We start from the raw sequence: 25,666 nt of genomic DNA, 5'->3' as shown, positions 1-25,666 counted from the left end.
TTGGAGATGCAAAGCTTTTAAGCGCACGTGGTCGCGCTTAGTCACAACAATTTTTTTATGAACTGGATCTGCGTGAGGATCTGCAGACCAAGCCTTGGGAGCGGGAGCGGAGCGGGCATTGGGAGGCGCTCCCCGCTGTGTGTGGGGGGCCGGGAGCGCCCTGGACTGAAGTGGCTGAACCCCGACACCACAGGCGGTGTGGCTGCGGCGCCCCAGCACAGCTCGGGGGCACCGCGGGGCTATCAGCTCACACCTGCTTCGGGACCCACTCGGGAAGCGGGCCCCCGAGTCCCAGGGCACTGTTTGCTGGCACAGCGGCATCGAGGCGCCCCGGGGAGGCGCCGGCTGGTGCGCGGCTGTGGCCACAGGGCACGGGGGGACACAGGGCACGGCCCCGGGCGGCTGCAGTTCGCCTCTCTGTCCGTCAGGGGGCTCCAACCAGCGCTGGGAGGGGGGGGGGCTGCGGGCGGGGCGCGGCGGCGGCGGCGCATGCGCAGTCTCGCCGCCCGCCACGTGTCCCGCCAGCGGAAAGTGGCCCCGCCTCTTCCCCTCCCCGCGCGCGCTCATTTCCCGTTCCGCCGCCACTTCCGCTTCCCCTCCGCGGCGCGCGCGTGCTTGGCCGGGGGCTCCCGCGCGGCCGCCGCGATGCTCGTGCTGTTCGAGACGGCGGCGGGATACGCCATCTTCAAGGTGAGCGCCGGGAGCGGGAACGCGGCGTCTCCCCACCGGCCCGCCTGGCGCGTCCAAGCGCGGGGAGCGCCCGCCGTCCTGCGGAGAAGCGGGAGGGAGGGAAGGAGGGCGGAGGGCAGCGCGCCGGGCCTGCGCCGGGAATTACGGGGAGACACGGGCCGGGGGAGGGAGGGAGGAAGGGAGGGAGAGGGAGCCCCCGCGACGGGCGGGTCTGCGGGCGGGGGGCGCGGGAGGAAGGGGGGCTCCTCGGTGGCCCTGCCGAGCGCACCCGCGGCGCCCGTGTGCCCCCGCCGGGGTGGGTGCGGGAGGGATGTGTGCCCCCCTGGCCGTGCCCCTTTCAGCGTCTCTGGTGGCGCCCCGGGGTGGGCGTGTTGACCACTCTCTCCCTGGCTGTGCCCTCGTGGCTCATGTTCCAGCAGAACCTCGTGGATGCGGGAGGGGGCGCGTTGGAGACGGGCAGCGTGCCCTGGCGGGTCTGCGGCTCCACAGTTGGATCATCACATTTGTACTTTTTCACCGCCAGCTCAGTCCTTTTCTGGGTTTAGCTTGTGTGAACACAAGTGCAGGCGCAAAGAGAGCAAAGCTGTGGTTTCTTTCGCCCTAGCCTGCGGCAGAACTACACCCTTTGTGGTGCTCTATAGAGCACTGTGTTTACTTCATCTGCCCTGAAAACTTTCCTCCTCGTTGGAGACCAGCAACTCAAGCAAGGAGCATTTTAATACATAAGCCTCATGAGGAAGCCAGAAATACTTCTAAACGCAGATAGCTTCTGGTCTGTGCCCCCCTCCCAGCACTTACACCTGGGGAACTGACACACGTGCAGCAGTCTCCCTGAAGGTTTTGCTCAACTGGATGTTCACACAGAGTAGTATCCTGCATCTTCAGAGTTACTAAAAATAAAAAAATTAGTCCTTGAGTAGGCTCAGACTTCTTGTGCAGTGAGCCAAGGCCTTTTAACCTTTCACAGGAGCCAGGAGGGCCTGAAAATAACCAGTATTTCAATTTTTGACGGCAGAGTAGGCATAAAGGAAAGGTAGGAGGAGGGACTTAAAGAGAAGTGCCAAGAGGTCTGTGCTGCAGGTGTGAGCAGCTGGGGGCATCTGGCTGGGATGGATGCACAGAGTGGCTGGGGGAGAGGTGAAAGCTGTCTACTGGGAACGAGTAGAAGTGGTATTTTATTACAGTATATGTCTTGAGGCAAGCTTTGGTTTTCCATGCTGATCCTGCTTGTTGGCAGCTGCCAAGGCCGGATACAGCAAAGCCGCAGCCCCAGTGCACATCTGTAGGGCAAGGCTCTCAGTCACACCACCTTCCTTCCCTAGGCAGGGCAGCTGTTCAGCTGCAGGCTTGTGTCATTCTCACACTTGTATGTTCATTCTGTATTAAAATGTTCTCTGCAGAGTTTAGCTTCCCAGAGTTTCTGAAGTTCGTCACTGCTGGGGGTTTGGAGTGGGTTTTTTGTCTGTTTTTTAGTTACTTGAGGGTTAGAGAGAATTTGTTTTTCTGAACTTTGGGGACAGGTCACGGTCACCCTCTTCCCTTTTCAGCAAGGACCGCAAATGTTTGTTGCCAGCATAACTGTGCTCTGCCTTTGTGCCTTGGTGATGAAGAATCACTGTCTTCTGCAAGCTGTGTGTAGCTCTCAGGTACTCCCTTGTAGGTGTTTCTCCCATCAGAGGAGCACATATTAAGGGCAAATGGGATATAGCCATGTTCTAGATCTTGGAGGACTTTCTCCAAGGAGTCTTACTATCTTGAATGACACAAAATATCCTTATTCTATTTTCTGCTGACAGTCTTAATTTAGCAGCTTTATTCTTTATTTTTCTCTATGCACCCATGTCTCTTTATAGAGGCTGCAAATTCTGTAGGCCTTTGGGTAGGAAAGATGAACTGGAGGAAAGTATCAGCAAGCTGAGGAAAGGAAGAGTTGCTCCAAGGTTTTTCTGTGCCCCAGAGTTATGGGGGAAAATATGTTTATTTGCTCAGCTACTAATTGAATTTAAAAAAAGACAAACTCCTTCAACCAGGGTTTAAAAATCTGTAAGGGAGCAAAATTCATAATACCAGGAATGATTTCTGCACTGAGTTAAATTGCAGTTGTGTTACACTTGTGGGGACAAAGCTACAAGATTTCATAGTAGGTGTAAAGATCTTGACTGATCCCCTGAGCAGTTTTCTAGGAATTTGCAGTGCACTCCACATTTTGTGAAATGTATATAGGCTCTAGGGCTGTAATTGTAAATCTTGTGCTGTTTAAAAGCTGAGGAGGATCTCCTGTGTTCAGAGATGGGATTAAGCCATTGCTGCCTGCCCAGTTGATTACCAAGCTGTGGTGACAACTCTTCTTTATAGGGATGTTCTCTTTCTTTGGGCTAACTCACGTTAATGAAAATAACTAGGGGGATGAGTCCTTCCTGTTAGGGGTCCCAGACATGTTTTATTTTTCCAAAGTGGTGGCAGGTTTGGTTTTGGGTCACTGGGTTGTGAAAGAGTCTGGTAGAGGAGGTGGAGCAAGCCCAGTTTTGATAAACAAGAAGACGATTTTGCAGGTTCAGGAAGACCCAGCCATTATTGAGGAAATTCTTTAATTCAGATGAAAGTAAACACACTCTACTATTGTCTGTCTGTTGGTAGGGTAAAGCTGCTGAGAGAGATTGATGAAGCTGTAGATCACTGAGATTGAGTTTGGTGACTGGATCAGTGTTAAGCGCTGCAGAGGGATTGGATACACTGTAAATCTGTTTCAGGTCTTCTCTGCTGAATGAAGGCTGAAGATTGTTCAAAGGTGATCTAAATATAGTTGTGTGTTGGTTTTTTTTCCCTGCAGGTTCTGAATGAGAAAAAGCTCCAAGAAGTTGACAGTCTGTGGAAAGAATTTGAAACTCCTGAAAAAGCAAACAAAATGTAAGCAACTTTATGTGGGGATGGCAGTGTGGCTTTTGGAAGAACATGACTACCTGTAGTTATGCACATCTGCTTCAGAAAGAAGTATTGATTTTGGTTTTTTCAGTATTGCGAAAGCTGTGAAAAATGATAATGTGAAGTTAGATACGCTGAGAAACTTAAAATGGAGTATCAAAGTGAAAGAAATACCGTTTTTCCTTGCAGTGTAATTAAGCAGCAGAAGTCATTACTATGTGTCACTGAAGCAAAATATTGAACAATATTTTAAGGCAATCTGGAAGCCTTGACAAGAACATCCCAGCTTGTAGTGCTGAAACTGTGTGAAATGACATGTTTTGTGCTCACAAGAAATGATTTTTGAAAAACAAAAGTTTAATCCAGATGAAACTATGTAAATCACTGTGAAATGAGAGTTAGTGTTGTTGCCTGTGCCATCAGTGAGTGAGTGTTGGCACCACTGCGTAGCTGCACAGGGAGCAGTGTCCACTGATCAAGCTGGCCTTCCTAGCAAATTGCCCCAAAGTGGGGGACAGTGGTGGATTCCTTCCAAGTCTGTCTGGTGTGTTTTTATTGGAAGATTTCTTTGATTATAACAGATGCATCTGAACAAGCTATGCCTTGTGATTTGTATTTATCCGGCTCTGCAATAGTACTTAGAGGAGAGGCTGGAATACCCCACATTTGCCTGCTTGTAGTGCTGTTAATCTTGTCTTGGAAACATCATCTTGGCCACTTGCTCTACAGGATGTGGCTCTTAATGGATTTCTACTCTGATCAAAGTAATTCCTGTCTTGCCTTTCTGAAAAGGCATCAATGTAAGCCTGAAGCTTCTGTTGGGATCTGCAAATGCTTAACTCAAGCATTCAGCTTTATCTGTGACCTTCTTCCTTTGCAGATACTTGATTTGCAAACAGCATTGGTTAACCGGAGCTGGATTAGTCAAATGCCTGTCCCTGACAAGGAATTTAGTGGATTGAGATAGCTTCCTAACTGTAACTCTATATATCAACACCACAGATTCTGTGAAGGGCAGAGGGAAGCTGCGCCTGAGGATCTGACACAGTGTGGTTAAACACTGTCCATATGGGTTTTGGCTCTGGTCAGCAGTTAGAGCATGAAAGAATTTTTTGTTGTTTGTTTTAAGCTCAGCTCAGAACTTGTATTCTAACATCTAATTACAAGGGAGGACTTGAGGATTCATGGGTGATGAATCAGTTCAGTTTAAAATCTTTGATCTTTGAAGATGCATTTGGTTGGAAAGCGTGTTAAATCTGAGCTGTGCAGGCTCTGCATTCCACAGAGGCAGAAGGTTTCCTTTTGAACATGAGTGGGAAGATGCTATCATCAGTCAATCAGGGTGCAGTGTTGAAATTTAAATGGATGATGTCTGTCTTTAAATATGAACTACAAACAAAAAAGGGGCTTAGGTTTTCTGGTGATGTTGGTCCAAGAAATACCAAAGTTCCTTTTTTCTTTATGTAAGTATTGTGGGACCCAGCTGAAAAGTCACACCAAACCCAAACTTAATTGGGAGGTTTAGTGCTCTCACTTTTTGATGATCTGGGTATCAATCTCTGCTCTCTTGCAGCCTTAGGGAAAAGAGGGGAACTAGAAGAGTGAAGGCGGAAAAAAAGGTAAAATTGTTCTAGCATCTCTTTTATGTACATTTGTTTACACACTTTTATTTTTCTTCTGTAGAGTAAAGCTGAAGCACTTTGAAAAATTTCAGGACACCACAGAAGCACTTGCTGGTAAGTGAGTTAACCCCATTCTTACAAAAAACCCAAATCCCTGTCATGCATTAGTTCACTCATTACTTACCTCTGTTCCTGCTGTGTTTCTTTGCTTAGTTTTTAAATTACAGGTTTTTCAAAGTAAACTGTTTTTGATGGCTTATGAGATCACCCCTTTGGTCTCTAGTGCAGTTGAGATGTAATAAAGTCTAGATTTTTCCTACTGTGTGTATTTCCCAAGCAGCTCATAAGTGGGCATCATGTAAGTTTTGCCTGATACCTGTAGCCTGTTGTCAATGATGGATTCTTGTTGAAGCTGAGTACAACTGATTTGAGTCAACATTTCGTCACTACCACTGAGACAACAGATGGGTATCGGAGAACGTTCATTAGTGCAGTCACCCATGTTTTGTGCACACATATTATGATACCTGTGTTTTTCAGCCTAAAAAAAGCCTGTCTTGTACCTGAGTTCAGGAGTTTAAACAAAATGGAAAGCCTTACGTTCAGTAATTTTTACAGATTTTACACTTAAAGACTTGATGCTGTGGACTAGTTTGAACAAAAGTGATAGAAGTTCTGGGTAATAATTCAGACATAGTGTGACAATTACTGCTGAATATGCTGTATGACAGCAATAGATGGATGTTCCAGGTTGCATTTACAACTAAAGAATGGTTCTTTATATTCTGATATGGTAGGGCTAACCTATAAAGGAAGCTAAGGAAACAAAAACTGAGATGCTGCCATTGTACATGAGGTGCAAGTAAAAAAACTGAAATTAAAGCTCCTCTCCATGGCATATTTTTTGGATTATGTTGCTTTTGCATAGGTTTGGATTCAGATCATGAATAGTTAGGCTGATTTTAAAAAAGCAAAAGAAAAGGTGGAAAATTATCTCCATTTTAGAAAGGTTGAGAGGAAACTCAGCAAAGCAGTTAGATTTTACTCTTACATGTCATTAAGGTTCTGGAAACCAAAAATCATTGGCCTCTGCTCTATTTAGTGTGATGAAGATGTTGCATCAGTCACAGAAGTTCAGTGGAGCACAGAGCTGACCGTCAGACAGATTGTATAAGTGCCTGCTTAAAATATATTGTGTGGGATTGTAAAGCTTTTACAAATCTATTCATATTTGAGAATGAAGAATGTCCTTTTGAAATTCTTCTGTCTGCATGCTATATTAAAAGGGTCTGTGCCTGACTGCCCAGTCAGTGTGTTTGGCATCATTCCTTCTTGGGCTTTAGATATTACATTATCATCACCAGAGGATGCAAATAAGCCATTATCAATTTAGGATATCATGGTTGCTGCCTAAGGGACCTGGAAAATGGTTGGTTAATTAAATGATACACAAAATGTTCCCATATAACCCTGCCTTTGGAAATGTTAAACATGCATCTAAAGCATATGGCATACTGTTTGTAGAGATCTTTAAAAAAAAATTGGCAAAAATAGAACTGAAACCATATGGAGAGAGGCAACTGAGAGAAAAGTTTTTGATTTAGGCCTCCAAAGGAACAAGTATATAATTTTCTTCTATTTTGATTTTAGCTATTGCATGGCAAAGTAGCATTGCAGCTCAGACTAGAGCTACTGTGGGCAGTTAAAATAAATGTACAAAGCTAGGAGTACTATTTTGACAGGTTTTAGGAGGGGAAAGAAACTGTATCTTTGGTCTTTTTGTTTTATACAGCATCCACAGCTCTTGTAGAAGGCAAACTCAGCAAGAACTTGAAGAAAATTCTCAAGAAGATTGTGGCAAAAGATGCCCATGAGCAGTTGGCCGTAGCAGATGCCAAACTTGGAGGTGTCATAAAGGTGATAGCTGATTTTGCTGTTCTTCCTTTTGCCTCGTGCTGCTGAAATATTATTGTCAGATTCCAGAGATTTTGCAGTTCCTAGTAATGGATTGTGCTGCCAGTGCTTTGCTTGCAGCATGGACAATATCTAATCCTAATGTTTATACTGCATGCATACAGGGAAGTGTTGTCTTGAGTACACAGGGTTTAAGTGGTAAAGTGAATAATACCAAGGACTTTGAACTAATTATTTAGTTTTGTTCTCTGAAAATTACCCAAAGCCCCCAACCCTCTACCTCTGAATTTTCTGTCTGTGGCTGAACTGTTTCTAGTAAACTGCAAAATCTTGACTCTTAAGTTGAATCTTCTACATAGCAGATACATGTTATAAATCTCTTCATAATGGAATTGTTTCAATGTGTGGAACTGGTGGTGTCACTACGTTTAGCGTCAAAGGCAATGAAACTGTTGTGTGATCATGGGATGGCAGTGGGAAAACCAGTCATAAATGATATAAGGCTGCTGGAAGAAGGGCTTTAGAGGAATGTCATGTGTTGCCTGACTTTGGGTCATTGCTTTCCAACCTGCAGGACAAGCTGAATTTGAGTTGTATACACAGCCCAATGGTTACAGAGTTGATGAGAGGAATTCGCTCCCAGATTGAAGGGCTTATAACAGGCCTCCCTTCTCGAGAGATGGCAGCCATGTGTCTGGGTCTGGCACACAGGTGAGTTCCTAGAACAGCTCTGTATCATCCCATGTCTGCCCCACTCCTGTGTCCTTGGCTATGCTGTGCTGCTTGAAGTGTCTCTGAGTACGTGGCATGGTCTCATCAAGGCACATTCGTATCGGAAATCTTGTTTTATAAAGGAAGGGCTTTCCAGTTTGCACCCACCCTTTAGGGAAAGGCTTCATCTGCACCTGAAGTTGAAAGCTTTCCTTTGCATTTAATGTACTTCAGGATTTCGTTTGGAATGTCTCTGTAGGAGTGAAGTGGGTAATTTAAAACTCCATTGCCACTAGGAGACAAGGTGAAGATCATGATTTGCTGATTTATGCCAGAATAAATACCCATATAATAGATAATTATGTAAAAATGTTAAAGGCAGAGTTGTCTTTCCACCTTGCTATCACTGCCTTTTAGGTTTAGTGGAGTAGTAGTTAAGGATCAACATGAGATCAAACATCCATTCGTGAGTAACTTTTTAATTCATGTTCTGATATGAGTTTGTCCTGTATGAGCCATTGCCAAGTTAGAGAAATGCTTTGCTGTAGCTAATTTCTTGAAAATAGATGTGTGTTTGTTTAGAAAATGGGCATTAATATTGAAGGAGGACTTCAGAGATGCAAATCTTCATTGATATCAAGTGTCTTTGTAAACATACATTAAAGCCAGATGGTAATGGGCTTTGTCAGACAGTGAGAATCTGTTCTAGGAAGTGTCTTGTTGCTTCACATTAGCATTGCTGATATTGGCTGCTGGGTAGGTGCAGTTTTGTGGATTGCCTTCAGCTGCTGCAGAACTCGAAGTGCTGTTGACAAATACTTTTTGTGGGGAACCACGCAGAAAGAAACCAGCAGCCAATTTCCTGCCACAGCACTCATGTTCAGTCTGCTGCATGTGGTACAAATAGCCTTAACTTTCCCTTTCACCCTGGTCGCAGGGTATGTGTGTGTACACATGTCAGAGCTGTTGTGAAACTTGTGTCAGTGTGGCTTCTGGCCACAGCCGAGAGCAGTCAGTGGCATAAAACTGAACTGTGTTGAATGAATGTATTCATGTAAAATAGGACCAGGTGGGGCATACTCTGCAGGAGCTCAGGATGCTGATGAAACTGTATTTCTGTCTCCTCAGCCTTTCCCGATACAAGTTGAAATTCAGCCCAGACAAAGTAGATACCATGATTATCCAGGCAATTTGTAAGTATATTTAGAGCTTAAATTATTAATGGATTTGGCTTAGGATAGCTGACTTCTTTACATTGGTTACAGAAAAGTATTGCTGTCCATTTCCTCTGAGTTTGTCTTGGTAAATTGGGCACTGACGTTCAGCAAGGCATAAGGTGTGTTTTCTTAATAGGGTTTTCCACAAGCAGGAACATTTGCAGGATGATACAGTAAACTGCCACTTTCTCTTAGCATAGAAATCAGCTGAAATACAGACAGTCCTCTAAGGGCTTCCCTTCCCAACATGCTTCCCTTCTGAGTGGTGCTGGGAGAATGGGCCCCACGGGAAGGCATTTTGTGACCCGTTATTTTGGTGGTACCTTGCGTAGAGGGTATTGTAGAAGTAGACTCTTGTGTTAGGCATGTAAAACATGCTGCAGTGTGTAATGCTGCATTTCACAGACTGAAATTGTTAACACAGCTAGGAAAGCCCATTCCTCGTTTTTCCTTGAAGACATCCACATCATAATTGGCACGCTTGCTGTGAAGCAGTGGTGAGGAATCCTGTTTGGAATATTATTCCCAGACTGTTGTCAATGATGAAACATATAGTTAAACTGAAATTAATGATTTGATTCAGTTCCTTCGTCACTACCACTGAGACAACAGATGGGAATGTTGGTATTGCATTAGCAGGAAATATTTTAGCCCCAGGGCTCTCTAGCAATATATACTGTGCATGCTACGCTCTTAAATTCTAAATCTGATTTTTAGTCATATCTGGTAAATGGTGAGCCTGTTGGTTTTGTATTGAGTATATTAAAGAAAACTAAAGGGCTTAATACAATCTTTTAAATCAAGTAATTGAATAAAAAAATCAGTTTGTAACCATTAAAACATTTTTTCCTTAAAGTTAATCGGATGGCTACATTTTACATCAACCTTGTGTGTAGCATGTTGGGTGACTGGGGGGAAGAGTTGGTTGCTGTTCCCCTTCCAGGAGAATGTTCTTTGCAGCTGTTAAAGGAATCCGTCCAAGACAATTCCAATGATGAAATTTTCAGGCCACACTTGTGGGAATGCTGACAGTTCTATAATATTGTGCCTGGGATTATGCATTTCTCTGAAAAGTGAAGACTTCTAGTGTACTGCAGTTTTATTCTAGTCTTTATAGGATAAAATACCTCAGTTAATCTCCCTTTACACTATTTAAATTTGTTGATTTGAGAGTTTTCCATTTTTAGATTACCTTTTTAGATAAAAGTAGTCCATTCTTCTTTCTCTTAGCACTTCTTGATGACTTGGACAAGGAACTGAATAACTACATCATGCGCTGTAGGGAATGGTATGGTTGGCACTTCCCTGAACTGGGCAAAATCATCACAGATAACCTAACCTATTGTAAATGTGTGCGGAAAGTTGGTGAGTAGTAAGGAATCGTGAGCCTGGAGTTTGTTGCATGGCAGTATGCAGTGCACCAGTGGCACTGACTTGCAGACCAACTCACTCTCTCATCCAGTTAGTCATGACACTGTGCAGTCCTGCCTTCAGCAGCAGTGTAAACAGGGCCAGTAGAAAAGCAGTGTGTGTTTGCATCTGTGTGTTGCTGCAAGCTTTGGAAGTTTAAGAGAAAGTTAATACCACATCACCAGTCAGTCCTTCAGGGGCCACCTGCATGTCTTCTTAAAATCCCAGTTATTCAGCAGACGAGTTTGGAAATTAGCTACCAAAAGAACTGATGTAAAGAGAAATGTCACCTGTTTCTGGATGTTCTTGGAGACAGCAACTGCTGGATTTTTTTATTCACAAGAGCAAAAAGAATGACTGCTATAATATTTTGGACACTTGCCTCACCTCTTGGATGAAGCTTTGTATTCATGATTTTTTTTTTTGTTGTCTTTCTTGTGGTGTTTGGTTTTTTTTTGTGGTGTTGGTTTGTTGTTTTGGGGGGGTTATTTATTTTTTTTTTTATTTTTTTTTTTAATAATGAAGTTTGCAGTCCAGAGGGAGACTTGTAGTTTGAAGGGAGCTTTTTTTCCCAGTTGTGGGAAGAATTAAGTAGATGTGGTTACTGGTAAATGACTGCTTGCTTCCTAGAATTCTTTGTTTTTAATACTGTGACTGAAAATTTTGCAGCAACCAGCTATAGAAAAGGTGAAGTATGCAGTGTTACAGAATATGGGCGTTGTTTTTTTTTTTTTAATAGTTTGAAATTTAGTATTTCCAACCATTCCTAACTAGTATAAATGTAAAGTCAGAACACTGACATAATATGTTGGGAATTTGGAGTAGAGTGATGGCATACTTGACTCACTGTTTTTATTTTGGCCTTTTATTTTTATGTGTTTCTGTGCCTTTTTTGTTTTTACTAGTTCACCTTGCCCCCAGCACAAACAAGCTTTCATCTGTCCCCTACAGGAGACAGAAGCAATTTTGCTTCCTCTGATGTTTCTGACATCCTACCAGAGGAGATTGAGGAGGATGTGAAGGCTGCTGCTGAGATTTCCATGGGGACAGAAGTATCAGAAGAAGACATAAACAACATAATCCATCTCTGTGATCAGGTATGTACACACAGATGGATAGCAGTAGGAACTCCACTGTAGCCATTGCAGAGCCTCTTCTACCAAGGAGAGGTTTTCCGAAGGCAGTGCTGACACACTTGGGATGGCAGTGATGATTCCTATATTGTTGCTTTCCCGATGTTCAGACGTGAGGGTGCACAGTCACTACCTCATCTGAGCCATCTCAAACTGCTGATAACTGCACAAAGCCTTCTGAAAGTGGCAGTGTTACTTTAGGGAGGAATTTTGCTATCATTGTGCTTTCGAGTCTTTAAAATAATGGCATTGTATAGTCTCTTTCTAATCTGTCACTTTGGAAGCTAGGTGATAAACCATGGGTTAAAAGTGGAGCACTGAGGCCCCAGAAGAATTAGGAGCCCTATTCTGCTCTCATCTGGATTGTATGTGAACACCCTGTGACTTTAGTTGTGCCAGTTGGATCCCTTTGTGAGTTTGCCAGGGAGTGGCAGGATTAGGAGTTCCTGTTCTTGGTCTAGACCAGGCTGCTTTTTTGTGTGCGTTCTAATTGTGTGTATTTGTATGGAACAAGTAAAGAGCATTTATCCCATTTCAAGAGAATAGTGGCAAAGATTTATGTGAAAACTGAATGTTCCAGGGTTTTGTCCTACAGAAAATGCCCTTACTAAGTATTTTTGTTCTGCTTCGCTGTCTTTGGCATGCTATCGGCTCTTTTATTGGGAGCTTTGCTGAGAAAGTGAGTCACATAGGGGAATAAGCAACACAGATCCAATATATTTGGAGGATGGAGCTCTACTCTGGGAATATGCCCTATATAAAGCTTCCTGTAACTCTGGCTCTTGGCTGTTTGCATTTTGCAATTTGTTAGTCTCCTTCATTGGAATTCTCAGCACTTCCTCATTTCAGTATATTTATCTCTTGATATTTTTTGGTCATCTGATACTGACTCCTGTAACCACACTCTGTCTGTGGCAGGTGATTGAAATCTCTGAGTATCGGACACAGCTGTATGACTACCTGAAGAACAGAATGATGGCCATTGCTCCTAATCTCACTGTCATGGTGGGAGAACTGGTCGGAGCAAGGCTCATTGCTCATGCAGGTGGGTTCAGTGATCAATGTAAATAACTCTTAGGTGACCTCATCAGAGGCTTTCTCCTCAGGGCTGGTCAGCTAAAAGCATTATGTAAGGCCCTGATGAACATCTCATGGTAAAGGGGGCAAAGGCAGCACTTCAGCAATCTGAGAATACCAGCATGAGCTTGGTAGTTGTCTGTGATGACAAAGTTCTCAGTTGGCCTGAATTCTTTTCAGAATATGAGGGCAACTTAAGTCACTACCTCTTCTGAGACACTTACTGAGCCTCCTGCTGATAGTTTAGTCACTTCTGAGGTAAAATGCTGACAAACCGACATTACACTTCTGTAGTCAGACTGGCTCAAGGTAGCAGCCTTATTTCAGTTACCTCTGCTGCAGTTCTGTAATGACATGTTCTTGCTGCCAGACTGTCAGGAGTAGGCATTATTCCAGTGGAATATGTTTTATTGAGTCAGTCTTCTTTCCTCATGCTGAAATCAAACCAGGAGAGTTAGTTGAAGCATGAAAGGCTGAAGCGGTTTACCTGTCCTTCAGGAAACGAATGTGAAGCAGGTCTCGGAAATAGATGGCTCTGAGCTTCTTACACTGTTCAAAAGCAGGAATCCAGCCTAGCTGCTCCTCTGACAAATTACTATTGCTGTGTCACCTCCTCCTAGGTTCCCTCTTGAATTTGGCGAAACATCCGGCTTCAACAGTTCAGTTACTGGGTGCTGAGAAGGCACTCTTCAGAGCACTGAAGACTAAAAGGGACACACCTAAATTTGGCCTTATCTATCATGCTTCCCTAGTGGGACAAACCAATGCCAAAAATAAAGGCAAGGTAAGTTGCAGAATTGCTTACCAGCTCAGCTTTTTCCAGAGCATGAGTATCTTGAGCTTCACAGTGAGGCTCTTTCCGTGGCTTGTTTTACTGTATTGCTTTGTGTTAACATGTAAAATACCACTGTCTACAAATCTTTGAATGTTACTCATTCCTGTTCAAAAACTGAATGGGATTGTCCATTTGAGACATCTGAGCAATAACAGATGCATTCCTGCTGAGTTATGATGTAACACTGGCTTTCTCAAGGGGTATGTTGCTACTTTCTTCTACTGATAGGCTTTAGTCTTGCTTGAAAATGGGTCTCTTGTGCTGAAGCAAGTAATTTTCTGCTTCACCTTGAGGAGCTTAGGCTTTTATTATGTGGGTGGATGAATATGTGTTTGAATTGTGGAGAAAGCTGTCCATTTGGAAATTACACCTCAAACTAACCTGATCTAAAGGTTGGGATAGAGTAGGATATGTGGAACTAACTTGCTGTCTCAGACGTTTCCGTCCATTTATCAAGGAAATAAGGTGTTACATTAACAGTATTTCAGTGGTGAAAGAATGATGCACTAATTATTTTTTGGATTAAACACTGCTAGTAAATGGTTACTTTGTTCTTTTGTATGTGGGTATGGTTTTCAGATCAGAGTGAATCATTGCCTTATGCTAAGTCTTAGCACTTAATATTATTTCTGGCTTTTCCAGATTTCTCGAATGCTGGCAGCCAAGACTGCCTTGACTATTCGTTATGATGCCCTTGGAGAGAACACCAGTGCTGAAATGGGAGCTGAGAACAGACTAAAAGTAGAGACGAGACTGAGGCTTTTGGAAGAGAGAGGGGTAAGTCTAGCAGAGGCTGCATGAAGCTGACATTCTTGTTGAGGGTATGAATTTCTGATGCACTGCTTTTGACTCTTTTCCTGTCACTCAGTAGTGTGTCACTCTTACTCTGTAGCTTCTCCCAGCTTTGGCTGGAGCAGTTGGGTGTGTAAGCTGGCTGCTGGCATTTTTGTCAGCTTTTCTTGTTTACATGGCTGTTTTCCTTTACATTATCCTGAAAAATCTTGATACTGAATGAGTAAGATCATACCTTTACATTCACTGCATCTCTATGAATTGCAAAGATATGCTTATTACTTCATAGCTGCTTTCTCTTTACCTTAGAAAGGAGTATTTGGGTTTTGTCCATGCCTTATGTTTTCCACTGTAGTTCCTCAGAATCTGAACACTGGTGATGCTTAGTCTTAAAAAGCTTTCTCTGTACCTAAAGCAAGATGTTATTCTGCAAACTGCTGCATTGCTCTCCCACCACCTAATGCATATCCTGCCTCTCCACACCTGCTGTTCCATGTTGCCCTTGGCACAGCATGCTGGGAGAACATAAGGTCACTTTCCTCTTTTAGGTGACATGCCTGCTGTATGTGATCTTGTGAATGATGACTAGGTACAGCCTTCCAAGCTAGAAGATTTGATACTAGTGCTGTAGTACTGGCATCACTAGATCAGAAAAGAAAAATCCAGAAAAACCTGCCCCTTCTCAAGTGTTTCATGGGAGGCGATACTTCTTATTGGATCAAAGGCAAGGAGACATGTTAACACCAAAATACAAACTGACCACTTGACAAGTACATATTTAATTCAAATCCAGTTTGGGACCTTTATTGTGGTTTTAAGGTTGGCCTTATGCCAGCCATAGGGTGATACATGCCCTGGCATACTCTTGCCAAGGAAAAAAAGTGTGTACAAATTAGAGCAGATTTGGGGAATTTGGAGGCATGATGTGATGTGTTTGTGGTATGTCTGATCCAGTACTAGATAGCCTTTACTTGAATTGCACTTCTGAAGGGCAGCATTAGAAAGGCCTTTCTCACCTCAGTTACACTCCCTGTCACTACACCCGGGTGTAAGACTTGTGCAGGTACACAAGAACCTGACCCATAATATATGTCTGTTTTTCTATTTTTAATTCCTTTCAAGAGCTGTAAAACTTGAGTTGTGAATTGTTTTCATTATGAGTAATTTGGTTTTCGTATTGAAATTTTTCTTGTAGATAAGAAGAATAAGTGGCACTGGAAAAGCCTTGGCCAAGACAGACAAGTATCAAAACAAGAGGTGAATAGTTTTTCCTTTCAGGCTTTCTACTTGACTGAGTATAAAAAAACAAAAACCCTCCATGTTTTTATTTCTGAAAAGCTTTTTGTTTGTAGGCTGAGTTGACTTAAGATCTAGAAAACATTTTCTGTGCTTTTAAACACTGATGATAAGTTCTGTTGCTAGTAAGGATTTCTGTTTTCCCAGATTTTCTAATAGTAAATTACTGACATCATCAGATAACAAATACTTTTAGGTGCTATCAGCATCAGCTCAGAAAGCTGGGTGTTAATATATAGCAGCTTTACTTAATACAAGTCTGAATGAAATAAATTTGAAAATTACAGTTTGAATTAATTTCTTTCACATGGAAGCTGTCCTAGAGACCTGCTTATCATCTTATTCTTAGAAAATAAAAAAACCAGGCACCACTCGTTTTGAGCAAAGCTTCACCTCCTTGTTTTAGTCTTGTACGTGTCTTAAGCAATAGATGAGGTCTGTATGTACTCTGGACACTATTAGAACAGTTTCTGGTGCCCAAAGTGACACTGTAAATTGCAACTGGGACAGCTGAACATCTGAGGATTTGAACAGGGTATTATTAGTCTGAGCTGTGACATCTGGGTTTATCGCTTAATTTGGTTGCAGGCTTCTTGCTTAGCGTGGCCTGCTTATTTTGCTGAGCTTTTGGTGTAGAGAGGGCGAGAGCTCAGCAAAAACAGGGCTGAGTGCTCGTTCTGTGAGGAAAAAATAGCACTGTTACACCCATCTGCAGTCCCCACACATCTTTCTGGAGCCTGGCTGTAACTTTCATTTCCATATGCCAGGCATTTCCAAGTGTAGTGACGGCTGTGATTACTGGAGCAGCTTTTGCAAAGACAGTGTCAGTCAGGAAATGAAGCATCAGGGCCTGTCAGGAAGCAGTAGCTTAGGGAGGAGGGTGTTGAGGAGACAACATAGATGCTGGCTTTTGACCTCTTGAAATGAGGAGTCATGAATTCCTGCCAGGACATGTTTCTGCTGTTAGACATACTTTGCAAACATGTCTAGGCTTGGGGGAGAATCTGAAGATAATTCCTGGCTGTTTGGCACAGTCTGGCTGCCTAAAAGGGAAACTAACTCAGTACCTATCAAATTGCCCTTATAGTACAAGAATGGCAATATTGTATGGGGATGTTTGAAGGGCTAAACTAGTGTTTTAAGGAGATTGGTGAGGATCTTAGTTCTGTATGGAACTATGGATTTTGTATGAATTAGCTAAATCAAAGTAATGTATCAGAAGTTAAATGTGAGGTAGTTTTTAGAGATGAGGTTCAAGTGAAACACTTCAGTATGCTTTCCAAAAAAGATGCAAAAGAGTGCATTACTTATCTTCGTCATATTTGTGGTTTTCATTTGGTTTTGGGTTTGTTTGGTGTTTTTTTTTTTTTAAGTAGCAGGAATATTTTGACAATCTCAAGGAAGCCAGTGAGCTCTCGCTTGGGTTTAACTGAAGCAGAGTCCACTGTTTGCAAAAGGCTACGTAATCAATTTCTGTAAAGCAATATGCAGTGTTAATACCCATAAGGATAATTTCTGATGCTTAGAGGATGAAATGATGGTACTGTCTGCTGGCATTGCCACATGCTTCCCAGTCCAGTCACTAGCCTCGGTTGCTTTTATAATGTGTGCAAGGTAGCTACTTCAGATTCCTCTTTTAGAAAAGTTCAGGTGCTCAGGATGTGGCTGGGGGGAAATATTTTAGGCTTACTGATTTAAAACTCCTTTCAGTAGGAATTCTGTTCTGAATTCTTGCTATTTAATGATTCAATTGCCCCTTACAAGTTCCAACTAAAGAGCACTGGATTTCAGGGTGGCTGGTTCTCTACAGCCTGTAGAGGAGTTAGGGTCTGAACAAAGGAGTGTGCAATAATTGAGAAGAGGAAGTTTCAGACACGGATTAGATATTTGAATGTCCCAAAAAGTCAGTGATACAGGGGTGAACCATAGTATTACCCTGCCTTGTGAGTTGTCCCCTCTCAATGTAATAGTGGAGAGGCAGGGTAGAAAAGGCAAAAGTAAAGCTACTTTTAATACTCTGTGTACATATACATTCCTGAGGGTACAGTGATAGCATAATATGCCAAATACAATATAATAATATACCAAATGGTGTGGAGCTGTGTGCTTGTGACCATAAGGCTGTGCTGAAAAGGCTTTCAGCAAGAGAGATCAATCTAATGGGTAATTAAAGTGCTCTATAGAGCCTTGAACAGATATAAACCAGAATCAAACTGTTACTTCTGTTCAGATCAGACAGTTGTACTTTGTGGGGTATCTCTTCTGTGGTCATGATTAGTGATAAACCACCTCTGTATTGGAGAAAGGGCCTCGCTACCTGTAGATGCTTTCTTAGCTGAGTAAGATTTATTTGCAAATATTCTTGGGAGGTTGTGTTGGAAACCTTACGTTCAAGTGCAGGATCTTACCTGGGGGCCTGCTCTTCTTACCACTTAAACTGACTTGTTCTCTTCACTGCAGCGAAGTGAAGGTGTTTGACCCGTCCGGTGACTCAACGCTTCCTGTCGTTTCCAAGAAGCGCAAAATTCAGGAGGTGGAAGAACAAGACACTGAGGTTCCAGTGAAAGCAAAGAACTTCAAAGCAGAGATGAAAGGTTAGTTGCTGTATCTGTGCTGCTGACGTATTGCTGTTTCCATCATGCAGTGGGCTTAACATTTACAGCCAGCCACAATACCTGGTTATTCTCCTTGGGTATGACATTGTATTTAACAATAGTAATGATCCTTTATGGACTGACACCAGACTGCAGTTTATTTGCTTTAAACATCTGCTTTTAAACAGTTGTAAGCATATAAGAACATCTAAGAAAGACACTCTATTTGTATTCTTCTTGCAGAATTTCTTGCACGGCAGGTTCATATTTAGTGACCCTCAGTATCTTGAAGACAGGAAAGCTGTTCTCTGTAAAACCAGAAACTTGCCCAATTTTCTTTCAAGAATACTGTTTTATTCTGACTAGAAATGTTTTCTGGCATGTTTCAACATAAAAACAGGTCAGAATTTGAGGTGAAATGACACTCAGAAATTTCGATCTGAATTTACATAATACATGAACAATTGTTATTTTCGGGGGAGCTAAAATTGAACTGTGGCCACAATTATTCTTTCCTTCTGCTGTGTTTCTGTGTGAAGAAAGATTTTGAACTGACTTCAGAATAATGTAGTTTTGTATTAAGGTTCATTTTAAGAAACATTCTCTTCTCTCCAGTGTGCACTTCAGCACCTGTGCTTGCTGTGATAGTGGAGTACCCAGTGTGTAACTTGGGAGGGGGGAAAAAAGGGGAAAAGATGACTTTAAATCACTTCTGTGAGATCAAGAGCCAGATCTGGGGATGAACTACTCACAAGTTTTGTCACCTATCTGTGCCTGCAGCAGGTGAGGGCTGTCAGAGCCTTCCCTTTCTACCTTCTCTGCTGCTGTGTTCTAAGGACCAGAGTGTAGTTGTGCTGGTTCAGTACCTCTTCTTGCTCAGCTGATGCTGAGGTGTGATCGTCCCAGATGCTGGTTGGTCCATGGTGTCTGTTTACATGGATGGAGCAACTTGTAGGAACCTAAAGTTAGCCGAGAATTAAGGTTACACTGGAGGGAGAATCCTTTACTGTAAACCTGAGATCTGTTGCCTGGCTTGTTCTGTTATCGTGACACAAGGACACATGAGTACTTTGGAGGCTTGAACTTTGCCCATTTTTTTTTGAGAATGTGGATGTTCTCACAGTTGCTGCTTTTGATTATCTTTTGAACTAACTTCCTTTGCTATAGCCAGAATTGTTCCCTTGGGCTTCCTTTGCGTTATCAAAGCAAGTGTTGACATCTCACAGGCATGAGCTCCTCACAGGTGAAATATTACATTGATTTCCAGCCTGGTCTCTTGCAGTTTGAGGAGGATATTTCTGTTCATAATTATATTATTCAGTGGTTTGTGCTTTTATACACAAACTTGTTTGTGTATGCTTCATTTGCTGTACTGAGCATTGGTATTTCCTGGTGTAGGGGTTGGGTGGAGCTTAGCAGATATCCTTGAGCTGGAGATAGTGTCCAGAATACTTGTGGGCTACTGAAATCTGTGTTGTTTGGTTGTTTTTTAAATTTCCTAAAACCTGAAGTACTGGATTCAGATGTGTTGCTTTGCTTCCGGAAAAAATGAGACATTCTTCAAATGTGTGGTTCATAGCTCCTGCTTTTTCCCAGTTCTTCCTATCAACTGGGTCATTTTATTTGGATACCTGGACGTTAGTACTAACTATGCCACTTGGTTCAGACTATGGAATAAGTGTTTTCAGAGAGCTTATTTATCTTGTATCACCTGTATGCAGAACTAATCCCTTCAACCTGTCCTCTTGGACCCTATAAAATAGCACTGCCCCTGTGTTTGCAAAGTCTTGTATTCGAGCACCCAGCAAAGTACATGGATTTCCCTGACACCTGCTAGGCAGACCATGGCCTTGCTATTTCCCAGTATAATTTCTGTGGCTGCACAGTGTGCTAGAGGGGGGTTGCTGGTGGTGGTCCCAGGAGTTAGAGTAGTTCAGCAAGTCTGATAATGCACAGAAGAGTGCAGAGGAGGTCCCAGCATTAAGATTTATGTTGCATGCCCACTTGAGTACGCATGAGCCTTTAATGTCTGCTGTTCTTGGCTCCATTCTCTTTTGATGCAGCGCTCTGTTAAGCTTTTGCCTGGTCAGAGATTATGCATCCAGACAGTGCATTGTGAAAGAAACCTCTGCCCCTTCCTTCCCCATGCTGTTTGTGCAGCTGCAGGATAAATGGGGGTGGTGGAAAAGTAGTTCTGGAAAGAAAGGCATTTTTCAGCCAGATACATTTTTATCCAGTTTGTATTACAAGAAGAACATAAAGGACAGGAAGAATCTGGGATGATGCCACTGATTGATTTGTCAAACTATTTCTTTTAATATCTGTTCTAAAGGGGGCCAATATTTTGCATTATGCTACCCCAAAATGAAAATGTTACTGCAAGGTGAGATGTTTTATCTCTCCCTCTTTGGGGTGCATGGCTGGCAGTACTTTGGGTGGGAACTGGCAGGGGGGCTGGGGGTGAGCTATGACTTCAAACCACTTTCACCTTTTATACCTAGAAAGAAACCAAGCGATTTCTTCTTTTTTAGTGCCTGAAACAAGTTACAATTCGCTGAAGGATTTATCTGTTAAAACCTGTCTTAGTGCTGGGGGAAGGGAAATAGGGCAGGTATTTTTGTGACTAGAGTCTGAAGTTGGATGTGGCTAGACAGAATGCATACCACCAACAGAGCTAGCCAGTGCCCGCAGGGAAGCCTTCCGCTTGCGTTTAGCATCAAGATGTAGTAGCAGTCAATCATTTGGGAAGGTCTCGCTTGGAAAGAGAAATATCTTAAATTAATGGAGTGAACCCTGCAAGATACAAAGCCTTAAATGACAGCAACATCGTGACAGGATGTCTTTATTGATAGGCATTGTGACTTAACTCTGTGAAGTGGTGCATCATGTAGAGGAGAGAGGGCACATCAGGCTGGTGTATAAAAGCCTAGAAAAAATGGTGAAAAATGGGTGAGTGGAACTGCTACTGCTGATCTCCAGCACTCACAGGGCCATCAATCAAACTGCTCTTCTGGGTGCTGCTTTCTGTGCCTCAGTGCCTGATGGCAAGAGCTGTTGGTTTCCTTGTCAACTGCTGTGTACCACAAAGAAACCCCGCTGGCCTTGAGTGACTTAGAAGTACTGCACCTCGAGGGAAAAGGCCAGCACCCCTGGAGCCTTTGTCCTCATTCTGCCTAGGTACAAATATGTGAAATCTTGTGATAAGCTTTCCTGGAAAGCAGCATCTGAAATCTTCAGGGAGGGGTCTGCTGCTGGCTGTGAGAGTGACAGTGTCTGTGAGTGCCCCGTGCATCATCTGCAGCTGTAAATTGTGACAGGTTCACTGCCTCGTGTCAGACTCGATGCCACGTAGGGTAATAGCAAGAAGTTATTTTTTCAAGGTTACCACCCAACATTTTGCTTGAAAATGCATAGCTTGCCAATCCAGCTGAGTGAAAACGTGTTGCATAGCAAAATACCATGTGTATGCTCCCGTTGTACTGGGCTTTAGTGTAATTTATGCTTTTTAGCTACTTTGTATTTCCCTGTCTTATATAGAGAGAGGTGAGGATATTTAGCTTTACACATTTTGAATGCCTTAGGCTCACACACTGTTCACTGTGAATTATGTGTATGGCAGAATCCACTTAAAATTATATTTACTGGAATTCTTTTATCTGGAATTCTTTACTGTTTTGCTTCTGGTATGTTTTTTAATGTCAGCAAACTGTACATGTTAGCTGGCTGTATTCTCATGTAGACACGTCTAGAATTTTTTTACCCTGAGGCCAATTTTTCTTTGTCTGAAGCTAATGTTAGAGGCAAAGTTTGAAGTGTATTTTTGACTTCTTGAGGAACTAAACTTGTGACTAAGTATAGTCAAGATGTTATGAGGTTGTGTAGTTTGACAATTTTTTGTAATTGTACAGTTCTTTTTGTGAGTGGTGAGTTCTTCAAAATGAAACTGATTCCTTTGGGGGGCATATGGTGAGAAAATTATGTCTAGAGTCACACTCCCAGTAGCAACTGTCCATACCACAAACACCACTGATTTCAGCATCATTTTTGTAGCTACTGAAAGACAGTGGTTGCTACGTCATGAACTTAGTCATGAGTACTATGTATGGAGAAACTTGGTATCCAGCACTGACTCAGCTGTGCAAATAAACTTGACTTGGGTATGCTCCAGTAACAGCCTGGCTGCTGCATAGGCTGTCAGCTTGGTAAGATTCCTGCTTGGTTTCTTTACCTAGAGATTGCTAAGACTGTGGTATGTATTCTAGAAAATGAGTGGTAAATCATAGTTCCATTACCATTGTGATTAGATAGGGCAGCTGTTGATGAATAGTTCTAAAAAGTAACTGTAAGGTCATTAGTAAATCTTTTCCTGGGTTGACATTCCTCTCAGCTTATATAAATAATTCCTGTCTTCCAGGGCAGGAAAGTTTCTGCATTAAATGCTTTATGTTAGCTCAGCATTAAGACATCTTTGTGTTTGCCAGTCTAAACACTGAAGAAAACTGGTCTGCTTCTTAGCACATTTCCAACATCAAGGTTGGGAAATCAGTTGTGAACAAGCTGCTGATGACTGAACACATTTCTCATGTGGAGTTTAGAGTCCTTTTGCTGCTCCTCTGCTGCTGCTGAAAATATTTGCCAAACTGTGGACAGTCTCTTTTCAGATGGAGTGCTTGAAGATGATTTGGCAAACAAATGAAAACATGAAAGCTTGTTTTAAACTTTGGGAGCAGCACGTAGAAGCGGTGTTTGTACCAGATGTGCAGAGTGCTGTCTGAACACTGTCACTTGTGAATTAGGCAGTTGTACATTTTGATTATAGCAGAGAGTAGTCATGCAGGTAGGGCAAAGCAGATGGTAAATAGATGTAGAGAGATTTAAAGAAGGGGCAGTGTGGTATTCAGTATTTTGCATTCTTACTGTCGTCATTGCATCTTCTCACATCTCATCGCTTTTCCTTTTGCACTCTTAATAACTCACAACCTGCTTTTCATTTTTGTCCTTTCTGTGGTACAGAAGGCACAGCTGTAGAAGATGATGAACCTGTCAAAAAGAAGAAAAAGAAAAAGAATAAGGAAAAGCAAGCTGAAGAAGAGGAGGTACTGAATGAGGAACTCCCCACCAGCCCCACAGTTGAGGTGAGGCTGAATTGCATTCCTTTTTGGGAAGGTGTTTTCTCCAAAACATACAGAGTGTGGAGTGACGGGGCGGGGGGGGAATTCCTGTATGGTATGCAAAGAGGGTCTTGCTCTTGTAACTCTATTCTGTGATATCCATCACTGTAATGTCCAAGAAGATTTGCATTACAGAATACTGTCTAGGAAGTTTGTGACTGTAATGCCTTTGTGTTTCCCCTCCTTTTCCTCTAGTCTTCTCTCTTTTTGCATCTTTTCTAGTGAGAAGAGTGTCCCTTGTTGCCGATCCACAGTCATCAGTCTAGAGTTTAGGACTTGTAGGGAACAGAGGCTGTACCTGCTGATTTGATGAAACATCATTTGATGCCTTGCAGCAACAGTAGAGCAGATGGGACCAGGCCAAACTTTTTGCTCAGTTCTGAAATCCTGTTCTTAACGTGGGGTTTAATTTTCTCCCCTTTGTGTATCGCAGCTGCACTGCCTGACCACAGTGCTGAGCTGCCAGCACACAGCTTCCCTTGCCCACTGCCCCCCCCCGGGCTGTGAACAGCCAGTGCATTTAGTGATTGAGGAAGGGACATCTCTTGGGTTGTGCTTTCCTGAGCTGGCAGCTGAGGGGATGCTTCGGGTGTGAGCTCTGTTGCCTTGGCTACCTGTGTTGCTTTGCTTTTGCATTATGCTGTTCATGACAACACTTGTTTGTTTGCAGAATGCAGAGAAAAAGAAGAAGAAAAAGAAGAAAGTGAAAGAGGAGGATGAAGACTGATCCGGAACAGGGGAAAACATTGGCCCTTGGACAGCTGCTTTGGAGTAGCATTTCCCAACAAAATTTGTTTACCCTCTTGCTGAAAACTAACTTCCTTGTGTTGCAAGAGGGCAAGGAGATGGATTTGATAGCTGTCTTCTGCCCTGGAACAGGATACCCTGGTGTCTCTGCTCATTAGGAGGATTGCTGGTTTTTTGCAGTTTCTTTTGTTTAAAAGCTTACAGCAGGCTTTTCACAAGCCATCTCCACTGATAAGGAATAAAACCGTTTTTATGGAGATCTCATGCCTCTGTCTTTAAACTTGTTTGCTGGTTTTCTAGCCATTATCAGGACTGAGATTTATTGTTTTAAATGAACGATCAGCAAAAACTCTAAATGTGTAAATGTTCTGTTGCAGTTTATTCTCTAAAGAATTCAAAGGTGGTAATATTTTTAAATTCTCCATAAAATGGTTACAAATATCTATGCATATCAAAGATATGTGGAACAGCTGAGGTGTGTTACTGAGTCTGCACTGTTGTTCCCCTGATAAAGCCTTTTTTAATCATCTTCCAGACATTTTGGTTTTGCTGCATTGACTGACGAAATTCATGTTTTGAACTAACGTCAGGTGGCTTTCAAATTGCTTTGGTGATCGTGGCAACTGTCTTCACTTGATTTAAAAAAACAAATCCCAAAAAACTAAAGCAAAACTACTTCTTAAGCTATCTGATAAAGAAGCAGAAAAGACAAGTGTTTTATTAATAGCAGAAATCAACCATTTGCCAGTTCTGCCATTCTCTGTGGGGATACAGATGCACTGAAGTAGCATCATATGATCAAGACTCTAAAGCTCTTGAAGCTTATTTATGGTGGAAAAGGAAACAATTTTTATTTAACTGTGCTTATCACTCAGTTTATTAATTAACATGATTTTTTTTTTCTAGGTGTAGTGGTAGGCTATCACCTAAACAAAAAAATCAGTTTCTTCATCTGGGTAACCTTTGATAACTGCAGCCTGTTACTGGTGCTTTTCTGTGGAATACAGATTACTGACCAGCTCTTGGTATGGAACTGCCCATGGCTTATGACCTCTTAGTGCAAGTGGATATACCAAATCCCTAGCAAGATTTGTAACATTTTATTAATGCAGTACCTGTATCAAGAATATGAACTGCCTTTTTTTTTTTTCCCTCAGGAAGGTTGCAGTGAGTTTAACTGCTCTAATTGAGACTGCCTGGGAATAGTGAGACCATTCCAGTTCATCTGCTTTTTACTAGACAAGTAAGATGAATTTAAGCTGAAATGTTTAAATGGGCAGCAAAGGTATTAAAAAGTATTCATAATGAGATGGGAGACTTGGCTATTAGTGCCTTCAGGTTTTTGTTGTAAATGCATTTTCAAGCAGAAATCCTTACCAGATGTGAGAGTTCAGTTTCCTCTGAACTGTTAATGTAGTTGCTTCCTCAAAAGTATCAGATAAATTATGTATGTGCTGTTCAGAAACTGTCCTATATAATTTACCCTAATCAGAAAATTTGTATGAACATCAGTTGCTTAGTAAGTCTAATCAGGA

The 25,666-nt window shown here is 42.4% G+C and overlaps 1 protein-coding gene and 4 non-coding genes across 5 annotated transcripts; all 5 read left to right on the top strand.

The window, feature by feature from the left end:
• The first annotated feature begins 587 nt into the window (after positions 1-587).
• NOP58 (NOP58 ribonucleoprotein) lies at positions 588-24,395 on the top strand. Its single transcript, XM_027731568.2, has 15 exons — positions 588-690; positions 3,521-3,597; positions 5,296-5,348; positions 7,027-7,151; positions 7,723-7,859; positions 8,988-9,052; positions 10,307-10,441; positions 11,438-11,583; positions 12,538-12,664; positions 13,317-13,480; positions 14,174-14,308; positions 15,519-15,580; positions 18,080-18,213; positions 23,227-23,348; positions 24,055-24,395. Exons 1-15 carry the CDS (start codon positions 646-648, stop codon positions 24,109-24,111), a joined length of 1,584 nt encoding a protein of 527 aa, XP_027587369.1. The 5' UTR covers positions 588-645; the 3' UTR covers positions 24,112-24,395.
• Positions 5,614-5,702, top strand: LOC113993441. Its single transcript, XR_003542633.1, has one exon. It is a non-coding gene; the product is annotated as a small nucleolar RNA SNORD70 (small nucleolar RNA).
• LOC113993442 lies at positions 9,603-9,692 on the top strand. The gene has a single exon (XR_003542634.1). It is a non-coding gene; the product is annotated as a small nucleolar RNA SNORD70 (small nucleolar RNA).
• LOC113993439 lies at positions 11,685-11,768 on the top strand. Its single transcript, XR_003542631.1, has one exon. It is a non-coding gene; the product is annotated as a small nucleolar RNA SNORD11B (small nucleolar RNA).
• LOC113993443 lies at positions 12,831-12,916 on the top strand. Its single transcript, XR_003542635.1, has one exon. It is a non-coding gene; the product is annotated as a small nucleolar RNA SNORD11 (small nucleolar RNA).
• Positions 24,396-25,666: the final 1,271 nt, after the last annotated feature.

This window comes from Pipra filicauda, unplaced genomic scaffold, assembly GCF_003945595.2.
Source record: "Pipra filicauda isolate LSUMZ 115617 unplaced genomic scaffold, ASM394559v2 scaffold74_size2892960_pilon, whole genome shotgun sequence".
NCBI classification, from domain to species: Eukaryota; Metazoa; Chordata; class Aves; order Passeriformes; family Pipridae; genus Pipra; species Pipra filicauda.
The sequence above is the reverse complement of the archived record's forward strand: the minus strand, read 5'-3'. Positions and strand labels throughout refer to the sequence as shown.

What these genes read in the sequence shown, in the direction of transcription:
- NOP58 (XM_027731568.2), top strand. Translation starts at nt 646, where the DNA reads ATGCTCGTGCTGTTCGAGACGGCGGCGGGATACGCCATCTTCAAG. An exon ending in GGCTTTTGGAAGAGAGAGGG is followed by an intron (nt 14,309 to 15,518) that starts GTAAGTCTAGCA and finishes TTTTTCTTGTAG; the next exon opens with ATAAGAAGAATAAGTGGCAC. An exon ending in CCACCAGCCCCACAGTTGAG is followed by an intron (nt 23,349 to 24,054) that starts GTGAGGCTGAAT and finishes GTTTGTTTGCAG; the next exon opens with AATGCAGAGAAAAAGAAGAA.